We start from the raw sequence: 20,460 nt of genomic DNA, 5'->3' as shown, positions 1-20,460 counted from the left end.
AAAGCAGCTTCTGTTTCACTTGACTAGTTAGAAAGACTGTTTCTACACAAAAACCCCACCAGTGTCGTCCAATTACTTTGCATTACAGCTTTCTTCTATTGATTCTTTAATGTAAATCATATCTCTGCAGCAAATTTCTAGGTTGTCATAACCACAGCAGCCTGATAAACTGGTTGCTGTAGTGTAGCTAGAGGACATTACATGATTTAAACAAACACTGAGGGACTTTAACACAGTGGCACAGAAATATCTTCTTCACTTGAGCAACTACAGCAGACATTAAATCACAAATATGTAACAATTAATTCACAGTTTTCATTGTATATGAATGTGATATTAAAAAAACAGGTGTATGGAGTGCATGTCTAAGGCAACAATTAACAGGCAGGCTTCCACACATTCGTAATCCTCTTGGACTAATCTTCCATCTGCGATCTTTAAAATCAATCGTTTTTATAATCATAATTAATCATTTAGCTACTTGTGCACTGACTTTCTAGGGTGATCCACTGAATAAGTAGTGACAAATGTGCCTTTCCTCTGTGCTTAAACCTACTCATCCACATAATGGCTGTTGAAAGAATCAATCTGTGACCTGAGAGGAGCAGGATGAAGGCTTGGAGGACTTTGCATGTTGAAAAACCACTGAGGAGATGTGTATTTCTTAGGGAAAAGAGTTGTTGTCTCATGCAAATATTTGGACACTTGGTTGCACTGAAAGGGTGTCAGACAACAAAAAGCTAGAGCCATTACCTGCCCAATACTTTCTGACAATCTCTACACTGCAGTAATACGCTGTTCTCATGCTTTTATATGTAAAACAACATTTGATTATGTTGCTACAACAGTCAGCTGAGAAATGTGAATGAAAATTTAATTGATTAATCTCATTATCAAATCATATCTTTTGACTGACTTAAATCTAAAAAAATCTTTTAGATGTTTTTGATGATGTTCACTTATTACTATTTAGTTATAAGTCTAGAGGATGTTGATTCATGTTTTTTGGACATTTTACTCAATAGAAAACTGCACTGAATCTCCACAGACAGTCTGACTTGAGTCTGACCAGGTTAAAGAATGACTCGACATCCTTTCGCTCAGCTTTTTCCACAGATACATGTGATTCCTGCAGTGCTGATAAAACATCTCCCCCTGTGAGGTGAGGACTAGGCACTTTCAGATTGGTCATTGCTGCCACCGTTCATCTGGATCAAACCAATCACAGATGAGGTGGTACCCATCAGTCCGACCAGCCAGCTGGGGAATCGTCCTGCCCACAGGAAGCCGGGCGGCATCCAGTGAACGGCGTTACTGAGGTCAGCCATGCTGCTGAGGATGGAAAGCAGCTCTCCTTGCATCTGCCTGTGAAGGCGAGAGCGACTACGGGAGAAAAACACAAAGTTAATCAGGACAAGTAGTTTCAGGGTTTCAGACAGAAAGACCTTCATCATGTCTAGAAGCATGTCCAACTTTATTGAAAAAGAAATCAAATATTTTTAAGACCACCTGCTGCCAGTTCCATCTCTCTCACATCTCTTCAGCTTCTTTTTCAGTAGCAGCAGAACTCGTAGCGACCTGCAGAATGAAGAAGTCACATGACCCTCAGACTGACACTGTTTATGCTCCATATTCAGCAGGTAGAGAAAGAGACTGGAGAATACTCAAGGTTACAAAGTGCTTCACTTTAGGCTTGAAAGAAAGTGTTATTTACACTACAATTAAACTTTGAACACGATCTTTACTTTTCAAATATTAAAAGAACCAGTAACATATAAATAAGTTCAGTGAGTCCACTTGTCATCAAAGTGCCAAACAGACAGAACAACTTTCAACACAGCATACTGTTTGAATGAGAAAAATACCTTGTCATAAAAATTTAAAAATTGCTGTAATAAAATGCACTAACATTAAAGTCAAACCACTATTTTGAATGTTAACAATGACCCTTTAAATGCCATAACTAAAGTAAATATTTCAATAAACAGCACTGTCTTGTTTTGGTCTGTTCTGGTGTCTTTTTATGATAATTATCAGTAAATAAAAAAGACTAAATTATTGCGATACCCACAATGTAGAGGGATTTTTCGGCATGAACACCAGTAACTATCACCCAAAGAATAGAGCATTATGTATGTCTCCTGAGATGTGAAACACAGAGCAAAAATCCCTTTGTCGTAAAGTTTAATGGCTGTAACACACACTAATAAATGAACATGACTCAGGTGAGAATATTATTAATCTAATCAGAGCTTCTGTGGTCTGGATTTTGGTGGTTGGACATTTATAGGCTGATGTTGGGAGTTATTTTAATGAATGAATAAAATTGAAACTGAAAAAGTAAGGGGTATTTGAAATAGGACAATGTAAATTATGCCCTTGCCTACAAGTGATATTTGTCATTTCTGGGACTCCAAACATTTTGTGTCAGTGTGTCATCTGTGGGAAGATGACGTCACCTGAGTATTCCCAGCAGCAGCGAGGTTCCCCACAGCACCGTGCTGAACAGCCACCATTTATCAGACTTCAGTTTGATCAGCTCAGCGTCTGCAGCCCAGGCGATGTGTTCACAAGGGTAGTAGAGCTGGTCGGCCACGTTGTTCAGTATTGATATCCAGCGAACGACTGTGTCCTCTTCCTTTAGAACACATGCAGCATGTTAATACCTCATTTTACTGCCACGTTGTAAAGATGCTTTACATGTTTATATATCAAACACTGAATTTACATATGATGACATTCATAAATGCTGCCTCACATAGGATTGAATTAAGAAGTGTTTTTATGACCATATTCTAAAATTAATTAGTACATACTGCTGTATGTGCAGGTCATTTTATTAAAGATAACTATGATTTTGTTAGTCTTAACTCGATAGCAACATATCCTACATAGACCTGCAATGTTCCAGTTTTTGAAATGTGAGGATTTAATGCTCCTCTGTGTCATACATGATAATAAACTGAATATCTTTTAATAATTATAATTTTGGAGTGTTAGTCAGACAAAAGAAGACATGTGAAGACATGATCTTGGGTTTGGGGAAATTAAAAATTTTATAGACAACACAGTTAATTGATTAACTGAGAAAATAAGGCTGGGTAATTAATCATACAGTAACTGAAACAGACATTATGACTTTTTAACCAGCCTAACTGTAGTCATGTGAATATGTTTGGTAAATCAGGAGGCTGCAGCAAATCTTTGATTACTGTTTATTTTTTAGTAAAAATAACTAATAAGAGCTCCACTGTGAGGACAGAGGATCTTGTGCACGGGTGTAATTAATAATGTGGCAATTCATTGAGATAATGATTTAAGGTGATATTGCACAGCCTTGGTCAGCAGATTAATCAACAATGAAAATATTTGGTAGAAAATATTTGGTAGTTGCAGCCCTAATCCCTGGAGGAGCACAGTGAGCGGAGAGGAGTTGTGTGGCCCACCTCGGCTCCAAACCCGTAGCCGTGTGAGTAAGCCAGCATGGACAGATCATCGAACAGCCTCAGCACCGTCCTGCAGTGACTGAGCTGAGCAGAAAACAGCAGCAGACTTTTCCCGAGCTGGCGTGATGAAACGTCTGCTTCTGCCTTACGCGAGAGAACTCCTCCGACCAGCTGGGAGCCATAACACATCGTCCTGATCTGCAAAGATGAACAGGATGTTATAAAATGTTTCAGAAACTTTCACACTGACATAGATCTGTACAGTTTGTATATTTATTTTTAATTCTCTTATCTGATTAAAACACATTTGCACTCAACATATTTTTGCTGTTTGTATGTTTCCTACATAATGACATGCAGTATTAATGCTGTAATTCAACCATAAGTAATATCACACAGTAAAAATAAGCATTAATAAAGGAGAAAAATGAAAATAAGTATCATTTGGCTGCAATAGTACTGAAATCTCAGTATTACCTTCTTATAAGCCAGCCTTTCTACAGGTGTTATATGTTGTATCTAAATCTCTAAATCTAAATTTTCTTTGTCAGACATGACATGATGTAAACTAAACATCTTTCAAAACAAGACATCTGAAGACCTTTAATCGTTTGACTTTGATAAACAGTAATTGCCTATTTTTCTCCATTTTCTGAAATTCTATAAACCAGATAATTAATCAATTAATAGAGAAAATACTCGACAGATTAATTGACAATGCCAATAATCGTTGGGTGCAGCCCTAATTAATAACACTGATGTATAATCCCACAGCACACAGTCAGTTGTTTATTTACAGCCCTTAAGAACACTGACAGCAGCTGAACACTCACAACTTTGTCTCTTCCTCTGTAGGACTCCAGCAGGCGGACCAGAGACTCCACAGCCTGCTGCATGTCTGCAGCTCTCACACACTCTGTAAAACAAATCAATCTATCTGATCTATGAACTTCTGTGAAGAGCCCCGTTCCTGCACGACATCCTCAGGTTTTTCTGATCAACATTAAACCTTTCATCTACTGGACTTTGAACAGGAAGCATTGCGCTGCTGCTGCTTCTTCTTCTTCTTCTCTTCATTGAGTTGTTTTGGTTGACTCGACGCTCTGCTGCCCTCCTCAGTTTGACTTTCTTACTGGTGGTACTTCAGGATCTGAGTACTTCTTGCACCACAGACGTCGACCGGACGGTGTTGCATGGCTCTGCAAAATGCAATCCAGTCACTCTATTGAAATTGACAGTTCCTGGTGATGCAGCAAAAGAGCCCCGGACCAGACCCAGAGGCGGATCTAGGAGGTGACAATATCCGGGGCCAGAGTGCCCAAAGCACTGGTGGTTCACATGTGTAGAATTGAATTTGACTGCATTGTATGACAACTGCAAACATTAGTGGTAGTAGCAGTAATTTACTTCGGTCCTTATGAATGATTTTCCAAAAAGAATGCAAATTGAAATAAATCAATAACAATAGGGCAAAAGAAAAAAAGAAAACAAACAAAAAAATACATTAATACCTGAACAGAAATGCCTTCAGAAGTTTCACTATGAATCCAAATAGTTATAAACTCACTCAGATTCAGTCAGCAGCTGCTTGAAGTCACCATTTAGAAAACTAAAAAACCATTTGGAAGCCACCCCTTAGCTCAGCCCAAGCCAGAGAGTTTAACACTCAGTTGGGACACCTGTAGGAATGTTTTGCATCAACTTAAATGTGTGGCTTTATTTACTTTTTGCTGCAAAAAAGCAAGTTGTGAATCCCTTTTAATGATTTTAATAATAAGTGTAAGTCATGTCAATGGTCCAGTAATTCTAAGGTGCATTTTGTAGTAACGTTTTCTGTTGTTGTTGTTCTTTATGCATTTCTAAAATTCATATTACCATGTAAATCATAATCTGGGAAAAGAAAAAAGAAAAAAAAGAAAAGTGTGAGTTGTTCTTGAGATGATTCAGGACTTCGATTCAAACAGAGAGACACATATATCTGTCAAAAAGTTATTTTATTTATTTTAAATTATCTAAGAAGTCAAGCAATACACAAAGCTACAGAAATAGTGTATTCATCTTTTATACAAGCAGTTTGACAAAAACGTAATGGTGACATGTCTGTTATTCTCAGCATAAGAAAAGTGTGTGTGTGACTGATCTCACAGACTGATCTCTGTTCTCACTTTGTTTTCTGTTATTGTTAGTTTTGTATAGTTTGTTAAGTAGGTTTAGTCTGATATAAGAATAAGTTTGTTTGTTTGTGAGCCAGCCAGCCCTTCTGTTCTGTCTCAGGTGTAACAGGCAGCAGACTGTCAATCCTGTGCAACTGAACACAAATGGTGCAATCAAATAAAGCAAAATGTGTCTTCTATTTTCTAGTTTTATACAGTTATAGTTTGTTATAGCTCTAGTTTCCATCTTTCTTTCTCTTTCTAATTGTTTGAGTTTGTTTGTGCTTAGTTTGATGTTTTAAAAATCGTCGTTGTCGTAGATGTCTGAAAGAAGAAATAAATAAAAACAGATAAGATACATACATTAAACAGTCACACACATGAACTGTAAGTGAATATTTCAGTTTGAACAAGACATTTCATAAATAAGGTTAAAAAAAACTATAAACTAACCGTTTGCACAGTCAACATCGTCGTAAATGTCTCCTTCCCTGTAAATGAAGATTGATGTTAAACTGACAGCAGAAAGTTGTTTTTCATTATATTTCTTTTCAAAATCCATATCCAGAACTTTACTAACGGGTAGTTTATAATTTATTCACAGTATAAAAAGACCACACAAAGTAACACTAAAACTGACAGTGTCAAATATGAACTGATAATTCACTTACATTGGAAGAAGAAAAGATCTGGACACATAACCATCTGTGAAGAGAGTGAGCCAAAACACATTTTTATGTATGACAGTCAATTTGAATTTGTGAAACACAGTTCTTAATGAATTTATTAAATTATATCTGTATTTTATTTTTGGAAAATATATTTCATAACCATCCGACAAACACTAATCATTGTACAGTTTATTCCCCACAGTATGGTTCCACGCTACCAGCATGCACCAATCAAGCAGGGATTGTGCATCCACCTTTGAATACAAGAAATACACTTTTGTTTTGGAACCTTATGCCTGTATTTTAGAAAATAGTTGGTAGATTCATAATGAAAACAATCATCATTTGTTGCAGTCTTTTTATGCTTGACATGGTGTTCATTCATTGGGTGGATACAGGTGTTGCAAAATTCCTGTATGTGTTTTAATCACATAGCCATGATGACAAAGCCTCTTCTTAATGTTTGTGTTGTGCTCTGATAAGGATAAGAACTTCCGTCCTAGTTCAAAGAGCAGAGGCACTAACGCAGAATGCTGCTCTTTCAAATGAGTCATGTAATAAATATGGGAGTAAGAGTTTTGCTCACTGACACACTGAGAGGACATGTGGCTATTTCTGGACCTCCTGGTTATGCAAAAACCTCTCATCACCAGGTAACCTTTACACATGCCATTATTTCTAAAGCCAGCCACAGCTGCTCATGTGTCACAGGGTCTGTTCGAAACCACGTACTTTCCTACTAATCGTACTCTGACGTCATTTGAAGTATGTAGTGTGTTTCAACTGTGTAGTATGTGATTTAGAGTATGTGAGAATGATATACTAGATTCGCCAGAAATGCGGAGTATGCACATAGACTGTATGAGTATGCATCAAGAGCTGACTACTCACACTCAAATTACCCAAGATGCAACGTAACTTCTGAAAAAAACCCAAAATACAAATGTCACAGATCACCACCTCGGTGGTTTCAAGTTAGCTATAGCGAGGGTATGTTCGCTTCCTGTTTCCGAATTCGCAGGAACAAAACTTTAAACAGGTGTTATTTGGACAAATTAGCGTCACATTGTGGATCTAAAGGGCTACTTTCTCGCCTATAAGGGTTAGATATGTGGATAAAGTGGTATATTTACAGAGTTAGAGCTAAAATGAAATCAGCTTCAGCCTGCTGATTTCAGCTCAGGTAGGAACGAAATGCAGTGTGGGTTATCGCGTAGTTTACTACAGTGTAAACGGTCTGCTTACTATCTGGTCGTTTAGTGTGTAGGATGGAAGTATGTAGTATAGAAGTATGTAGTATGTAGTATGCGGTTTCGAACACAGCCACAGTGCAGATCAAAATAACAATCACAGAGGGATGTCTGTGTTTACATACATTTTCCAAACCGGTTGCGACACAGAACTTTCTTGCTGTTGGTGAGCTGGATGACGTCCAAGACTTCTCCCTGAACCACAGACAGATCCTTCGCTCCTGGTTTCTTTATGACGCTGTTCGGATCCACCATCACGGTGTGCAGCACCTTGAATGGCCCATCAAACTGAGAAACAACAGTTACATTTAAGGTTTACTTTTTTTTTCATTTAGCTTTTCTTTTTATTTATTGCACAGTTTAGTCATTTGTGCTCTCAAATAAATTATTTGAACTCTTAATTTAGCATTACCTATCACCTTCATGCCATTAGTCTTATCTTGCGTGTATCTTTCACATGCTCCCTCTTGGATTCCTTTATTTCTCACTTTTTTTAAAACATTTTTTTCCTTTATTTGGAATCACATGTCAACAACGTTACATACAGTCATTGTAATTACGTAATTACGTAATTACTTATTTTTACACAGTGATCCTTTTTTTTGCTTAACCAACATTTTTAAACTTAGTGAGAAGGTTTAAAATGTTCACTGTCTTGGTCAAGTCTACTTGAATAGGACAAGTAAGTGTGATGGGTATGATGACTGTTGCAAGGATCATTTATATAACTTTTTGATTAGATTATAAGATCAAGACATTTGATCTTCCTTTCACCGCTATGTTGACGACCCTCTGCTTTATCTACAATTAAAAACAAATAATCTGGTGTAAAAAATACTTACCTTGAATTTTTTTCTTAGCTCCTTTTCCACTTTGGGATCAATGCTGAAAGGAAAGATGATTTTACAGTTTGATAATTGAAGACAACAATAATCAAGTAACGCATTTCTCACATTTTTTTCTTTTCTAATTCTGTTTTTATATATGAACATCACCTCAACATCAAGATATCAGACCAACAATAAGATTTACAGTGCAGTGATACTGCAGCTACACATAGCTGTCAGTATCTAACCAGTTATTTCCTGTTCCTTTTCAGTGAACCAGATATGCATAGATACCTGACTTCAAGCGGTGGTGGGGGAAAATCCTCAGGTATTGGTTGAACGTCATCGTAGTCATCTGAGGTGAAAACACGGAAAAAAATAAAATAAAAAACTAAAAATATCTTGTCATGTTGAAAAAAGATGAAAGCTTTTCTGTAAATTATTTTTTAGTAAAGCAGCTGCAACTTTAAATTAGCGATATTAAAAACTTGATTCAAATGATAAAATAATCCATGTCAGTATCAGTGTGTTTAATAAAATACCGTTGCAAATGTACACTAGTCTGAACATTTTTTCCAGGACTTATTATCTTTGGCAGGTTAATTATACTAATATTTGGTGATGTATTTTCACTCAGATCAAATCCACATTCAACCCATATGTTGTGTTCTTCAGGATAAATAAAGAGTTTTGGATATGCTGTTTTTTGTCCAGTGAGTGAAATAAATAAATTCAGCAATATTTTATATGGCACAAATCCTAATCTGCCAGTGATGTTCATACATGTTGTGTTGTCACTTACCATCATCTTCAACCATGCTGCAGACAAGAGGAAACACAAACAGTTAGTTGGAACAAATGTGGGTGAAACTGAGAAAGCAATGCAGCTAAACAATTAAGTGTTCACAAAGCATGACTTTTACACCTTTAGAAAAAGTTGACAGAAGAGCAATATCTTATGATAGGAAGAGATAAATGTTTTTAATTGTGTTTTGTCACAGCAGAATGAACAGGATCTACTATACCTGTCTCTGTTATTGGACTCCAAATTTAACATGTGCGGAGGGTCTGGAGGTGCTGGAGGTAATGATATATCTGTTTTTCTGGACTGGAGTGCTTTGCGCTTGACTGCCTCATAGTCAATGTCCACACACTGGTTACTGATGTATCCGTCTGCAAGTTGACACAAAGACAAAATGACGTGCCATGTCTTTATGATGACAGTTCAATGTACAGGGCATTTCTTCATATAATCTCATAACATGATTTAAGTATTTATGTTTACATATTTTGGCTTGCAATTTTATATAGAAACAGTTTCATTAAATATGTATGTCACAAGCTTAATGACACTATTATATGCAAGGTTGTTTTTGCTTGTTCTGATAATGGTGGATTTTGATGTACTAGCATGTTGTTTGAATCAAGGATATGAACGAGAAGTTGTGAGTCATTGCATAGCTTATTTTTTTGTACTCTGCCATGCTGCTGATGGATTGGCAGACTTGTCATTCAAAGGAAGAAAAGTTGGTTAATCTGCAGAAACAAAGCTCACATGAACAATTCAAAGCAAACAGATGGGTAGATTGTGATACGTGTTTTGTTTTTGTTGAACATTTAGTCAAAAGTGGTAATCTATCTGAAACCCAATTACAGCTAGGTCAATGTGCAATAAATATTCTGTATATATATATATATATATATATATATATATATATATATATATATATAGATATATACATATGCATTAGTACTTCTTTATTTCCGTAGTTCTACTTGGCTATCATGTAAATCAGCGGGAAAGCTATATTAAACTGCAGGTTACCATAGCAACACTACGTTCATGTAACATTGCTCTTTAGCATACACATGAAAGAAATGAGCATTGGTTAAACTTAAAAATTATCTCATTACCTTCCACAGTAAATATAATACACCATCTTTGTATATACACATTTAAGTGGAGGAAACCATAGTCCTTTATAGAAATATCTAATAGTTTTTTTGTAAGCACATGAGCACACACACACACACACACACACACACAAACACAAACACACAAACACACACATATGCAGAAACCACTATGACTATTTTAAGCTATAGAATTTATAATGATATCATCTTTATCATTTATAAGCATACTGTAACAGTTAATGAATGGTTTGTTGTACTGTAATTATAACAATAGAGTAAAAGACAAGTGTATTATATCATTGCAATATAAATTCTGTTATGAATGTTGATATTGTACATTGATTAACCCTTAAAATGTCCTGATATCTTCTTAGAATTACATTATAGCATGTTATGAGTGAACTGTTTACATACTGCTTATTATTGTTGAACAGGGGACCTATAATGTTATTGGATATTTACAGAAAACTGGGCTACTTAGCACATCCACTCTGTAATCCATAAATGCCATCTTTAAAAAATATCAAGCACACAGTTTAAGAGTAGGCCACCATAACAACAACCAGCTTTCCATCTTTTTAAGATTATGTCACCTTCTAACGTTTTGATTTGAGCTCAGATGGGAAAGTTTCCTGCACATGCTTGATTTACAGTGAGATTCAAAGTGAAACTCACAGTTTCCGTTCATAGAGCGAACCAGCCATTTGCCTCCTGGGTTATTTTTCACTCGGATGATCTCCACGCTCTCGCCTTGTCGCACGCTGAGGTCCAATTTTCCTCCTCCGTTCCAGTCTTGCCGGACTCTGGCTGTATTGATAACTTCCACCTCCCCTTGTAACTACACAGGGATAGAGAGGAAAAGGTGTTAAAGTTGACAGATATGAATGAGATTTGCATGAGGGTGCAGTGGATGGAAACAAGCCTCAATGAGCCTCAATGTTTTCTTGACGCACAGAAGCTAAATGGTCCATCTGAATGTTCAAGAAGGAATAAAAAAATAATTAAACCAGGATTTTTTTAATGGATTCATGTTAATGGGATTCAGGATGTTGTTGAAATCATACCTGAAAGTTTTTCTTCAACTGGTTTTCTCTTTTCTGGCGCTCCATCTGCTCTTTCTTCTGCTGCTCCTGTAGCTTCTTTGCCTCTTTTTTGTTTTGCTTTTCAGCGTTAGACCGGTTCACTTCTATTTGGTCTCTGTAATTGTACAATCAAATGAAACATGACATTTTAGACAATTCCCCACATCACACAATGTACCTCCTACATGCTAAATATTCTCAGCAATTTCAAAAGATGTATTTTTATTGGCACATAAAAATTCACCCAACAAAACAAAAACAACTATTGGGCTGAATTTATTCACACACTGAGCATTTCTCAGTTAACAGTATCCAACAAACTTCATCCCCTTTCACTGTTTCAGTGTATTCTAGTTATGCTGATATTTAAACAGTTCATCCCTTCATTTTGTCATATAATCATAATTTTGCAGGAAATATCTTGAGTCACAGAAGCAATACATAACCATAAATTAAAGAAATATCATCAGACACTATAATCACGCATCAAGCAACAGCACGTATATCTGAGAGAACTTTTAGAGTACTGCTATAACAGCGGTTCTTACAATGGTGACCACTGCAGATGTGATAGCAACAGGTACAAAAATAACAACAGCAGTACCATAAATAATAGAAACACTGTTCTGCTTCATGTTCACGCAGCTGCAGCCACATTCTACTATAAGCAAGTCGAGTAGCATGTTAAATTCACACACAATTATTTAATTCAACTGTAAAAACAGAAAGTTTACACTCACTCATCAATGAACTCATAAACGTCATCAGCATCCTGCAAGAGAAATGATTTATTTGCACTTTTAATGAACAAAAAAAACAGGCATATCCAAATATTTTTAGATTGAAATGCAATAACACCTGCTGTCTTTTTGTGCCCTAGAACAAAATGCACTTGTGCATCAATGTCCTTGAACATGTTTACTTCCCAAATCTAGAAATCAAACAAATCAGTGTGCTCCATTGACAATTAATTAAGTTTGACATTTCAGCACATGTAAACTGTGATTTAAATTAAATTTCATCATAAAATTGTATTTTTAGGGAAGAGTACAACATGTTCTCACAAGAGGAGCTACCTGGTTTTGAATTCTTAAAGAAAATGGTCTTTTCACTTTATAGTAAATTAAGTTTAATTTCAGTTTTCTGTCCTTACCTCCTCCACACATTGAGAACTGTTGTCACTCCAGGAGTCTGTGAGATCACACAATAAAAAAGAAATGAACGGTAATCTTCCCTTTTAAAGAGGCACATTCACATTCATAAAGGCTTATTATCAGAACAATGTGGGAAGGATACAGTACAAATACAACTGAAGTCACTGGTTAATAAGGTATAAAAAGAATAAGTAATATTTTTTTCTAGGGATAAATGTAATTTTTAAAGTTAATTTGTTCCAACTGTATAAGATCACATTGTATTATCCTGCACACTATAGATTTGTGAGAACTAAAGGAGTTGCAGTCATGAATCATTAAAAAAAATCCTTGTGTGTGTGTGTGTGTGTGTGTGTGTTTTTTACCGGTCTTGTCAAAGCTTGCAATGTCATCATAGGTGTCCTGAGTGTCCGCAATGTCCCTGCAGTAAAAACATGAATGAACATTATTTTACTGCTCCCTAATCAGAAATAACTTATAGAAGAAAGAAAGAAAGAAAGAAAGAAAGAAAGAAAGAAAGAAAGAATATTTTCTTCAATATCACATCGCTTTTCCTTAATTAGGTAACTTAAAATAAAGCCTGACAGGAGGATAGAGGAGAGAGCGTGATGATACCTGGATACTCAAAATTTTGTCCCCAGAAGATTGTGACTTTTCCACACATTGCAAATATTCTATTTATACCTCCATTTGCCTAACTATAATTTACAGCCTCTTATATGATTTGTTTGGCTGTATAAGTGCATTGCATACACACAAACACACTATTTCCTGTCTGCCATCATGGCAGCTGTGATGGACTCTTATTTTATTCTGGCACACTCCTTGATTTTATTATTGCAAAATGCGTTGATATGAAATTAATAGCTATGGTAGATTTCTCTGTGTGCACCCACTCTACAGTTTGTGAAATGACAGCAGCATGTTGTGAACTTCAGTGAAATACTCACACAGAGGCAATCTGGTGCGGTAGCCCGCGGGGTTTGTTGGATCGTTGTGGAGGTTTGGGAGGACTGATTGCTGCAGGTAAAGACATTTTTCTGCCTGCTGAGCCTTGGGAGCCTGCTGCTGAGAGGAATCACAGAGAACATCCATATGTGAAGAAGTATTTTGAAAAATGCAATGGATTACATTCGATAAAAAACAGTCACACCGACAGTCTTTCTCGATTCTTTTCTTTCTAATTAGCACATTTCCACACAGAGATTAAGCACTCTGTGCTTTATACTTACTATACTTATCAGATGGATTAATTTAAGTATTTACTCCAATTTAATGATAGTTGCAGGTTAGTTTTTGGGATTGTACATACGAAGCACTCAGCGGGTTTATGAAATAAGATGGATTGGTACATTGATTTAATTACGCCACAGTATTTAAAATTTGACTAACTACAACATTAAAAAGGTGCGTACATGTGAATAATCTCCAATCTAATACAATAATATATTTATGTAATAATGCACACCTCAGCATTCTCTATAATTGGAACTTTTACTTCTAATAATTAATAATGCAAAGTCTCCATGGTTTCACTTAAGCAAATGTTTGACTACACAGTGTTTACAACATTAATTTTAAAGTTCAGTATTTATGATTTTACTTATGCAAACAACTGCACACAACTCTATTTAGGTTTTACAGTAACACTATCCAATAAACTGACTTACAGTAACTTTCCATTATTTGTGGTTTGACATCAATAACATCAGTGTAAGTTTAAACACCTGGGTCACCAGTACTACAAACAAACGTAAACACAATAGGTGTTACAGATGCATTAAAAAGTGTTTGAAATCAGTAAAAGAAAATATGAATATATTTTATCTATATCTAGCTATATATCAAGTAAAAATAGGCTACAAGATGTCAGGACAGGAAAATGTTGAGCTACGTATATCTAAATCCAACAACCTCTGTCACTATTTTGCCAACCCAAAAACAGACGAGAAGTTGAGTTTTCTGCTGTTAATGTGCAGGGGGAGAAATTAACGATTCAGGGAGACAGACTCACCATCACTCCTCCTTGGAGCAGGCAATGTCGGTGCTGGTGCTCCCCGGGTAACCCTCAGGAAGGGTTCCAGATTGACGTGTGGAGGTCGTTTCGGTTTTAAGGGTAGGGGTCCTTCAGGGGGAAGGGGTTTCCTCAGCGGGGTCACTTCCCCTGCACTCCTCTGTCTGGACTGTAGTCGGAGTGGGGCAGGAGTGGAGGCATGAGCTGGTGCATGACCCTGAGCTGGAGCTACAGGTGGAGCTGGCTTGATAACCGCAGGCTTCTGGTGCCTCAGCATCATGTTCTGCAGCATCTCCCCCGTCTGCTTGACCTTGTTGGAGTCTGCCGGCTGGAAGGATGGTCTGATGCCTGGATTGGGAGGCGGCCGATGGAAGGGACCAGGTCTGGAGGGGATGGAGGCTGCCATCATCGGCTCTGCCCTCGGGAGCCTCACCAGGCCTGGGCCAGCAAATGGGGGAGGAACTGTGGGAGACAGTCTTTGATGGGCCAGATTGTTCTCTAGTGCTGGGAGGATTGCTCTCCCAAACCCAGGTCGTGGAGATTTTGGGGAGCCGCTGTCTCGGCTGCTGCTGTCTGAAGTGTTGGCCTTGCTGTTGAACCTGGCCCTCAGAGCCTTGACATCCACGTTCTCCTCCTGACAACAAAACAGAATCAGAAACTCATACTGAAGCTGCTGCACTTAAGAAGCAGGAAGTTAGCAGCACGGCACAGAGCAAGGCATGCCCCCTACGCACACAATCACACTGCAATCGGCAAACCCCTACGCTTTCTTTACCAAGTGTGAATGCACTCTGCAACAACACAGTTTCCTGGTTGTTTTGATCTTCAAAAATATGATACATCTGTCTATGATAAGCCTGAGCAGACTCAACAGCAAGAGACTGAAAGCAGCAATCAGTCAGTGTAAATTCTGTCAGAGATTTCACAATGAAATATTATGAATAATTTTGTCACAACAGGTCTTTCTAAAATGTTATTTTTTTACACGATTGTCAAAGCCACTCACTTTAATTAAAAAAATACCTAATGTAAATAATTTAGCAGCAATTTTGACTTGTTTTAGCTCTTAATGTGTCCCTATCACGTCTTTCTTATAAGGACAATTGTTGTAACTGCATTAACAATTACATACTGGACATATGTTATATACTCTACATATTACATACTCTTTGCAGTATGAACTTTGCCCATGTATTCCTTCATTATTAGTGTCTTTGCAAAATATTGAACCACAAATATATTTGACATGTATCAATACCTTATGACTAAAAAATGCCTTAATAAATGATGATGTGATTAATCCATTTAAGAGAGCAGAGAGAGTATTCTTTAACTTTGACACTGTTTGTTCATAGACAGTCACACTAAATTATGGTCTCATGCTTCCTAAAACATGATGACATAACAGCATAACATGAATGTGAAGAATGCAACAACATACTGTTAAGTAAGTAAGTGTTGGTTTTCTTATTAAGCATTAGTCAACACTATTCCCACAGCTACATAATAAAAACCACAAACACTTTCTCATACTCAGTCAATACATAGGCCCTGAAGTCATGTCACTGCCTGCAGACATGCTACTGAACATTTTGAAACTGTACTTGACTATTTCCATGCTATGCTACTTTATACTTCTACTCCACTACATTTCAGAGGGAAATAATGCACTTTCTACTCCATGTCTTAGAAAAAGCAGTGTGTAGCCTGGGTTACATTTCAGATGTCTATGAGTTGTTAACAGCTACACCAATTGTGATTTTTTCCCCCTGTAAACTTCTCACATGGTTTGATTTAAATAAATGTTCAAATTATTCAATATTTCACCAGAAATCAAAGACAAGAGGAAAAGATTTGAGTACCAGAACTTTGTTTTGTCTTCTTTCCTCTCCTATTAATCATCTCATGAGGCCTCAAGGGCCTTTGGTGACCCTTTGGAGGGGCCCGACCCCTAGGTTGGGAACCACTAGACTAAACTAGTTAATTGTATATAAAATGTATCAAACTAGCTCCACCTCCAGTGGCTACAACAGTAACATGCTGTTGACACAATGATGCGTCAATATTAATAATCTAATGATGTCATGTTTAATAATAACCATTACTTTAACTGCAATACTTTAAGTACAAGCTGATAATACTATTTTTCCATGCAGGACTATTACTTGTTATGGAGTATTTGTAGATCACTGCACTGGTACTTTTATTTAAGTAAAGAATCTCTTTCCACCACTAAAACTGGGATAAGTATGTACCTGTGTACACGGCATGATGTCTATGTGCAGTTTTAATTTTTCAAGATTCTTTCCTAACATCTTAACTGTATAAGGTTCCTACAGGAGACCGTGACAAATGCGACATTATGGTCGGAACACGAACAGTTCTCATGGCAGTGTTAAGGTTCCCCTTGAACTCTGTCACCCTTGAATTCTGTCACCACTGTCCCAATGACATGCCACTTCATAGTTTCACTGTTTCATAATTCCTCATAACTACTCTTTACCTTGATTTGATTACCTGTGGTGACTTTAAAATCCCTTTCAATAAGTATGGGCCAAATTTATACACACAAATCTATACCAGCTGCACAAAAACATTTTTTGGATGAAATATTTCTGTTTTTGTATGTTCTGGGTCACTTTAGGACAAGTCATAAAGTACACTTCAGTGTATCTTAGGTTTCTACTCCCAGGACTCCACACCTGCCTTGTTCAGCTGCTGTGTTTTGCAGCATGATCTCCAGGTGTGGATGGATCAAACAGAACCTCAACTTTTGCTTGGAAAGATGTTTTAAAGATACCAGTATGTAAGACTTAGTGGCATCTAGTGGACTGGCTGGGCCTAACTAATAAGTTGTAGCTTACATATGTTTACATTTGTGGTTCTGCAACTATAGGAGATGAGGGATAATGTCACTTTTGTTGTTTCAGTTGTTAAAAGCTTAAGTGTACAATAACTGATACTGACACTAAACAATTGTTTAAATTAGAAAAGAAAACTTATTTTCGTTTGTCCACTACGAATATCAGTAACTAGTTCAGGTATGTTGTTCAATTAGTTCATTTGTTTCATTTGGTTTCCTTCTGTCCTCTCTTACTTGGGGAATATGAGTTGCGTAAAATGTGCTACATGTGGACAGATCGATGTATTTGTATGTATATACAAATATCTTTGTATGCCTTTGGGCCACACCTGCCATCAGATTCTTACTCCTTTGTACTGTGTTTCTGTATTTCATGTGAACACCCAATTACAAGAAATATTGGTAAAGATTTCATAACCAATGTTAAAAAGCAGTTATGCTGCAATCTTTGTAAAATGGAGAAGTTGCATTTTTTGTTTGGAATACTGGCTTTTTTTTTCAAAAGAGGAAAACATTTCTCATAATTTCTCGAAATTGAGATGTGAAGTTCTCATTTTTAGGTGTGTCCGTGGTGTTATTCAGAGTTTAAATGTTATCCATCACACTCAGACACATAACCAAACTAAAAGAGGGAAGAGAGTGTGAGTAAACTGCTCAGAGCAGTTTATCAAAGGAACAGAAATCGGCTGAGTTAAACTTCAGCAGGTGGAGTCAGGAAACATTGCTAGTTAGCTAACTAACCAACAGGATGAGTAAAACGTAAGCGCTAACTTAGTGAGAGAAGTGAAACTTTATGAATGAATAATTCTTGAACTCTGTTGTGTTGACAGAAAGAAAACAAGATGAGAAAGGAATGAAATATCTGTCTTAACACCCCATTGTAGCCTTTGCAAAAAGAAACTGAGGGTGTGAGGAAGAGCAGGAAGTGTATGCAACCACACATCTCTTTACCTCAGCCAGCAACCTGCACTGGTTGCCATAGAAACGCCCTCTGCTGTCACCCTTGCACCAATGAGCTGCAAGTTTTCCTTGCATCCGTCTCTCTCATTACAATGAAGAAAGGAAACAGAAAAATACCTTGTTTCTACACCACAAAACACACACACAGTCCTACTTTCAGTCAGCGAGCGTCTGCAGAACAAAGTGTGTGAGTGTGTACGTGTGTGTACATGTGTGCGTGTTGCTGCATTTGGTGGCACTGACACATTATCTCAGATGTGTTTTAAAACGGCCTTGCCACAGGCTGTAGCTGTGCAGGTGGGCTGCAGAGAAAATGTAACGAGAGTCAGAAAGAACATTTCTTCTTTTTTTTTTTAAAGAGTGTCAAATACAATATTACTTTTTAACTGAGGAGACACTTGCACTTCAAATGTATTTATGTATTTGAATTGGTAGCTTTTTGGAATATTGGTGAAGTTTTAATCTCTTTTAAGACTACTGCAAAATATGAAGGTAATAATCTTTTAGCAAATATTATCTTCCAGCCTGTCAGTGTTACAGACTTCATATCGGAACACAGCTACAGATAACAAACATGTGATGTAGTTCATTCATTAATTTAATTGTTCCTCTATTAAAGAGCTGCTTAAAATGAAATGATTACTGGAGTTTTTGAGTCACAGTGGATTAAAACCTATACAGGTGTGTACCCTGGTATGGAGAAAATCCAGGAGGAATCACAGAATCCTTTAAGACATAGAAATATTACAATTTAATGTCAAGATATGACCAATTGATTGCCTTTTCCTGACAGAAAAAGGAACTTTTATATAGGATATACCTTCTCTTCCCACAGTTGTTAGATAGGTAAATAGAAAAGTAAGAGTGCAGTTATGTTAATAGTGCTTTCAGTAGCAGAGTCAATCATTAACTGGTGATAACTGTGAAAGCTCTCTTTCATTAGCAGCACCATGACCATTTCTTCTGTTTCAAAAAATCCAACTTCCCCATAATACTGTAAAAATTATGTAATTACTGTAGAGAACTGTGACCAAATAATACCATGATACCAGAAAGTGAGGTTACACTCTTTTGAAATGTCTAAAAATAGTCTGTCACCCAAGTAAAAAAAAGCCTTAAGACACTTCACAAAGGTAAACTGAGGTATTACCCACAGTTATACAATAAAATCTGTTACTGGCCTTTCAACATCTGTCAGGTTATTCATAGCAGCACTGACGGTCAAAAGGAAATGGCCATAATTAAAACACTCTTTCATATATATATATGTGAACACAACCACCACAAATCTTTTTAATAACAATTGTAAGCAACTATTTCTTACCATGTTTGCCTTTAGTGATGTTGTTCTTCCAGAGTTAGGTGATAATAAAGTGCTACATGTCCAGCATTGATTCAGTATCCAGGCTGATGCTACTGTACAGACTGCTACACTACATGACCCACGCTCAGTTAAACTTACTGCAAATGAGGAAATGCTTTGTAATTCAGCCACTGGGTGACTGACAGCAGCACAACATGAGATTAACTGTGGAGAAACATTAAACTGCCAGTTTGTTTTGTGTCTTCTTAAAAAGTCAGGCTTTTATGCATCATATGTTTGATAATGTATATGGTATATGGAGATATTTTAATATAACAAAGAAAAATGAGTTTCTTTTGTCTCTCTGGCAAAGTGTGTGTTTATTCATTTTTATCTCCCATATTTGTGCATTTTTTACCATATCACGTGTGCAAAACATGAAAAGATAAAGAGAATATGAAATATTGTCTTTAAAATAATAATAAATGAAACCAAGTAAAATGAAGTAAAAGTAGGTTGTAAGCTTCTTTTGTGTTCTGTATTTTATCTTGTATGTACAATTTTAAAGACAATTTAAAAAAAGTATAAGGTTCAGAAATCAAAGAAAGGAAAAAGGAAAAATAATTTGAGGTACTAGATATAGTCAAGTACAAACTGTGAATATGCAGAAGAATATAAAGAAAGAGAGAAACAAGAGCAGGACAATTATCTTTTCAGATCTCCCATATTTTCCAGTTTAAACTGACAGAAAATTTCCTCATAACTCAACTTATTTTGGTGTTGTAATCTTTCAGTCAACTCAGCAGGTTTCCCCATCTTT

At 36.6% G+C, this 20,460-nt stretch overlaps 2 protein-coding genes across 2 annotated transcripts; both read right to left on the bottom strand.

Annotated features, from left to right (window-relative positions):
• Positions 1-928: 928 nt before the first annotated feature.
• pex11g (peroxisomal biogenesis factor 11 gamma) lies at positions 929-4,474 on the bottom strand. Its single transcript, XM_053323143.1, has 5 exons — positions 4,280-4,474; positions 3,447-3,644; positions 2,460-2,638; positions 1,510-1,578; positions 929-1,383 (listed from the first exon to the last, which is right to left on the bottom strand). Exons 1-5 carry the CDS (start codon positions 4,340-4,342, stop codon positions 1,170-1,172), a joined length of 723 nt encoding a protein of 240 aa, XP_053179118.1. The 5' UTR covers positions 4,343-4,474; the 3' UTR covers positions 929-1,169.
• A 980-nt stretch (positions 4,475-5,454) lies between these two features.
• si:ch73-40i7.2 (FYN-binding protein 1) lies at positions 5,455-19,776 on the bottom strand. Its single transcript, XM_053323141.1, has 16 exons — positions 19,662-19,776; positions 14,515-15,148; positions 13,451-13,565; positions 12,866-12,921; positions 12,500-12,537; positions 12,087-12,118; positions 11,329-11,461; positions 10,940-11,102; positions 9,373-9,520; positions 9,150-9,166; positions 8,642-8,702; positions 8,363-8,405; positions 7,646-7,808; positions 6,271-6,304; positions 6,053-6,090; positions 5,455-5,923 (listed from the first exon to the last, which is right to left on the bottom strand). The coding sequence occupies exons 1-16, from the start codon at positions 19,662-19,664 to the stop codon at positions 5,898-5,900; spliced, it is 1,704 nt and encodes a 567-aa protein (XP_053179116.1). The 5' UTR covers positions 19,665-19,776; the 3' UTR covers positions 5,455-5,897.
• Between the last annotated feature and the right edge of the window lie 684 nt (positions 19,777-20,460).

Source organism: Scomber japonicus, chromosome 7 (genome assembly GCF_027409825.1).
Source record: "Scomber japonicus isolate fScoJap1 chromosome 7, fScoJap1.pri, whole genome shotgun sequence".
Taxonomy (NCBI): domain Eukaryota; kingdom Metazoa; phylum Chordata; class Actinopteri; order Scombriformes; family Scombridae; genus Scomber; species Scomber japonicus.
This window is presented reverse-complemented; position numbering and strand designations above follow the sequence as displayed.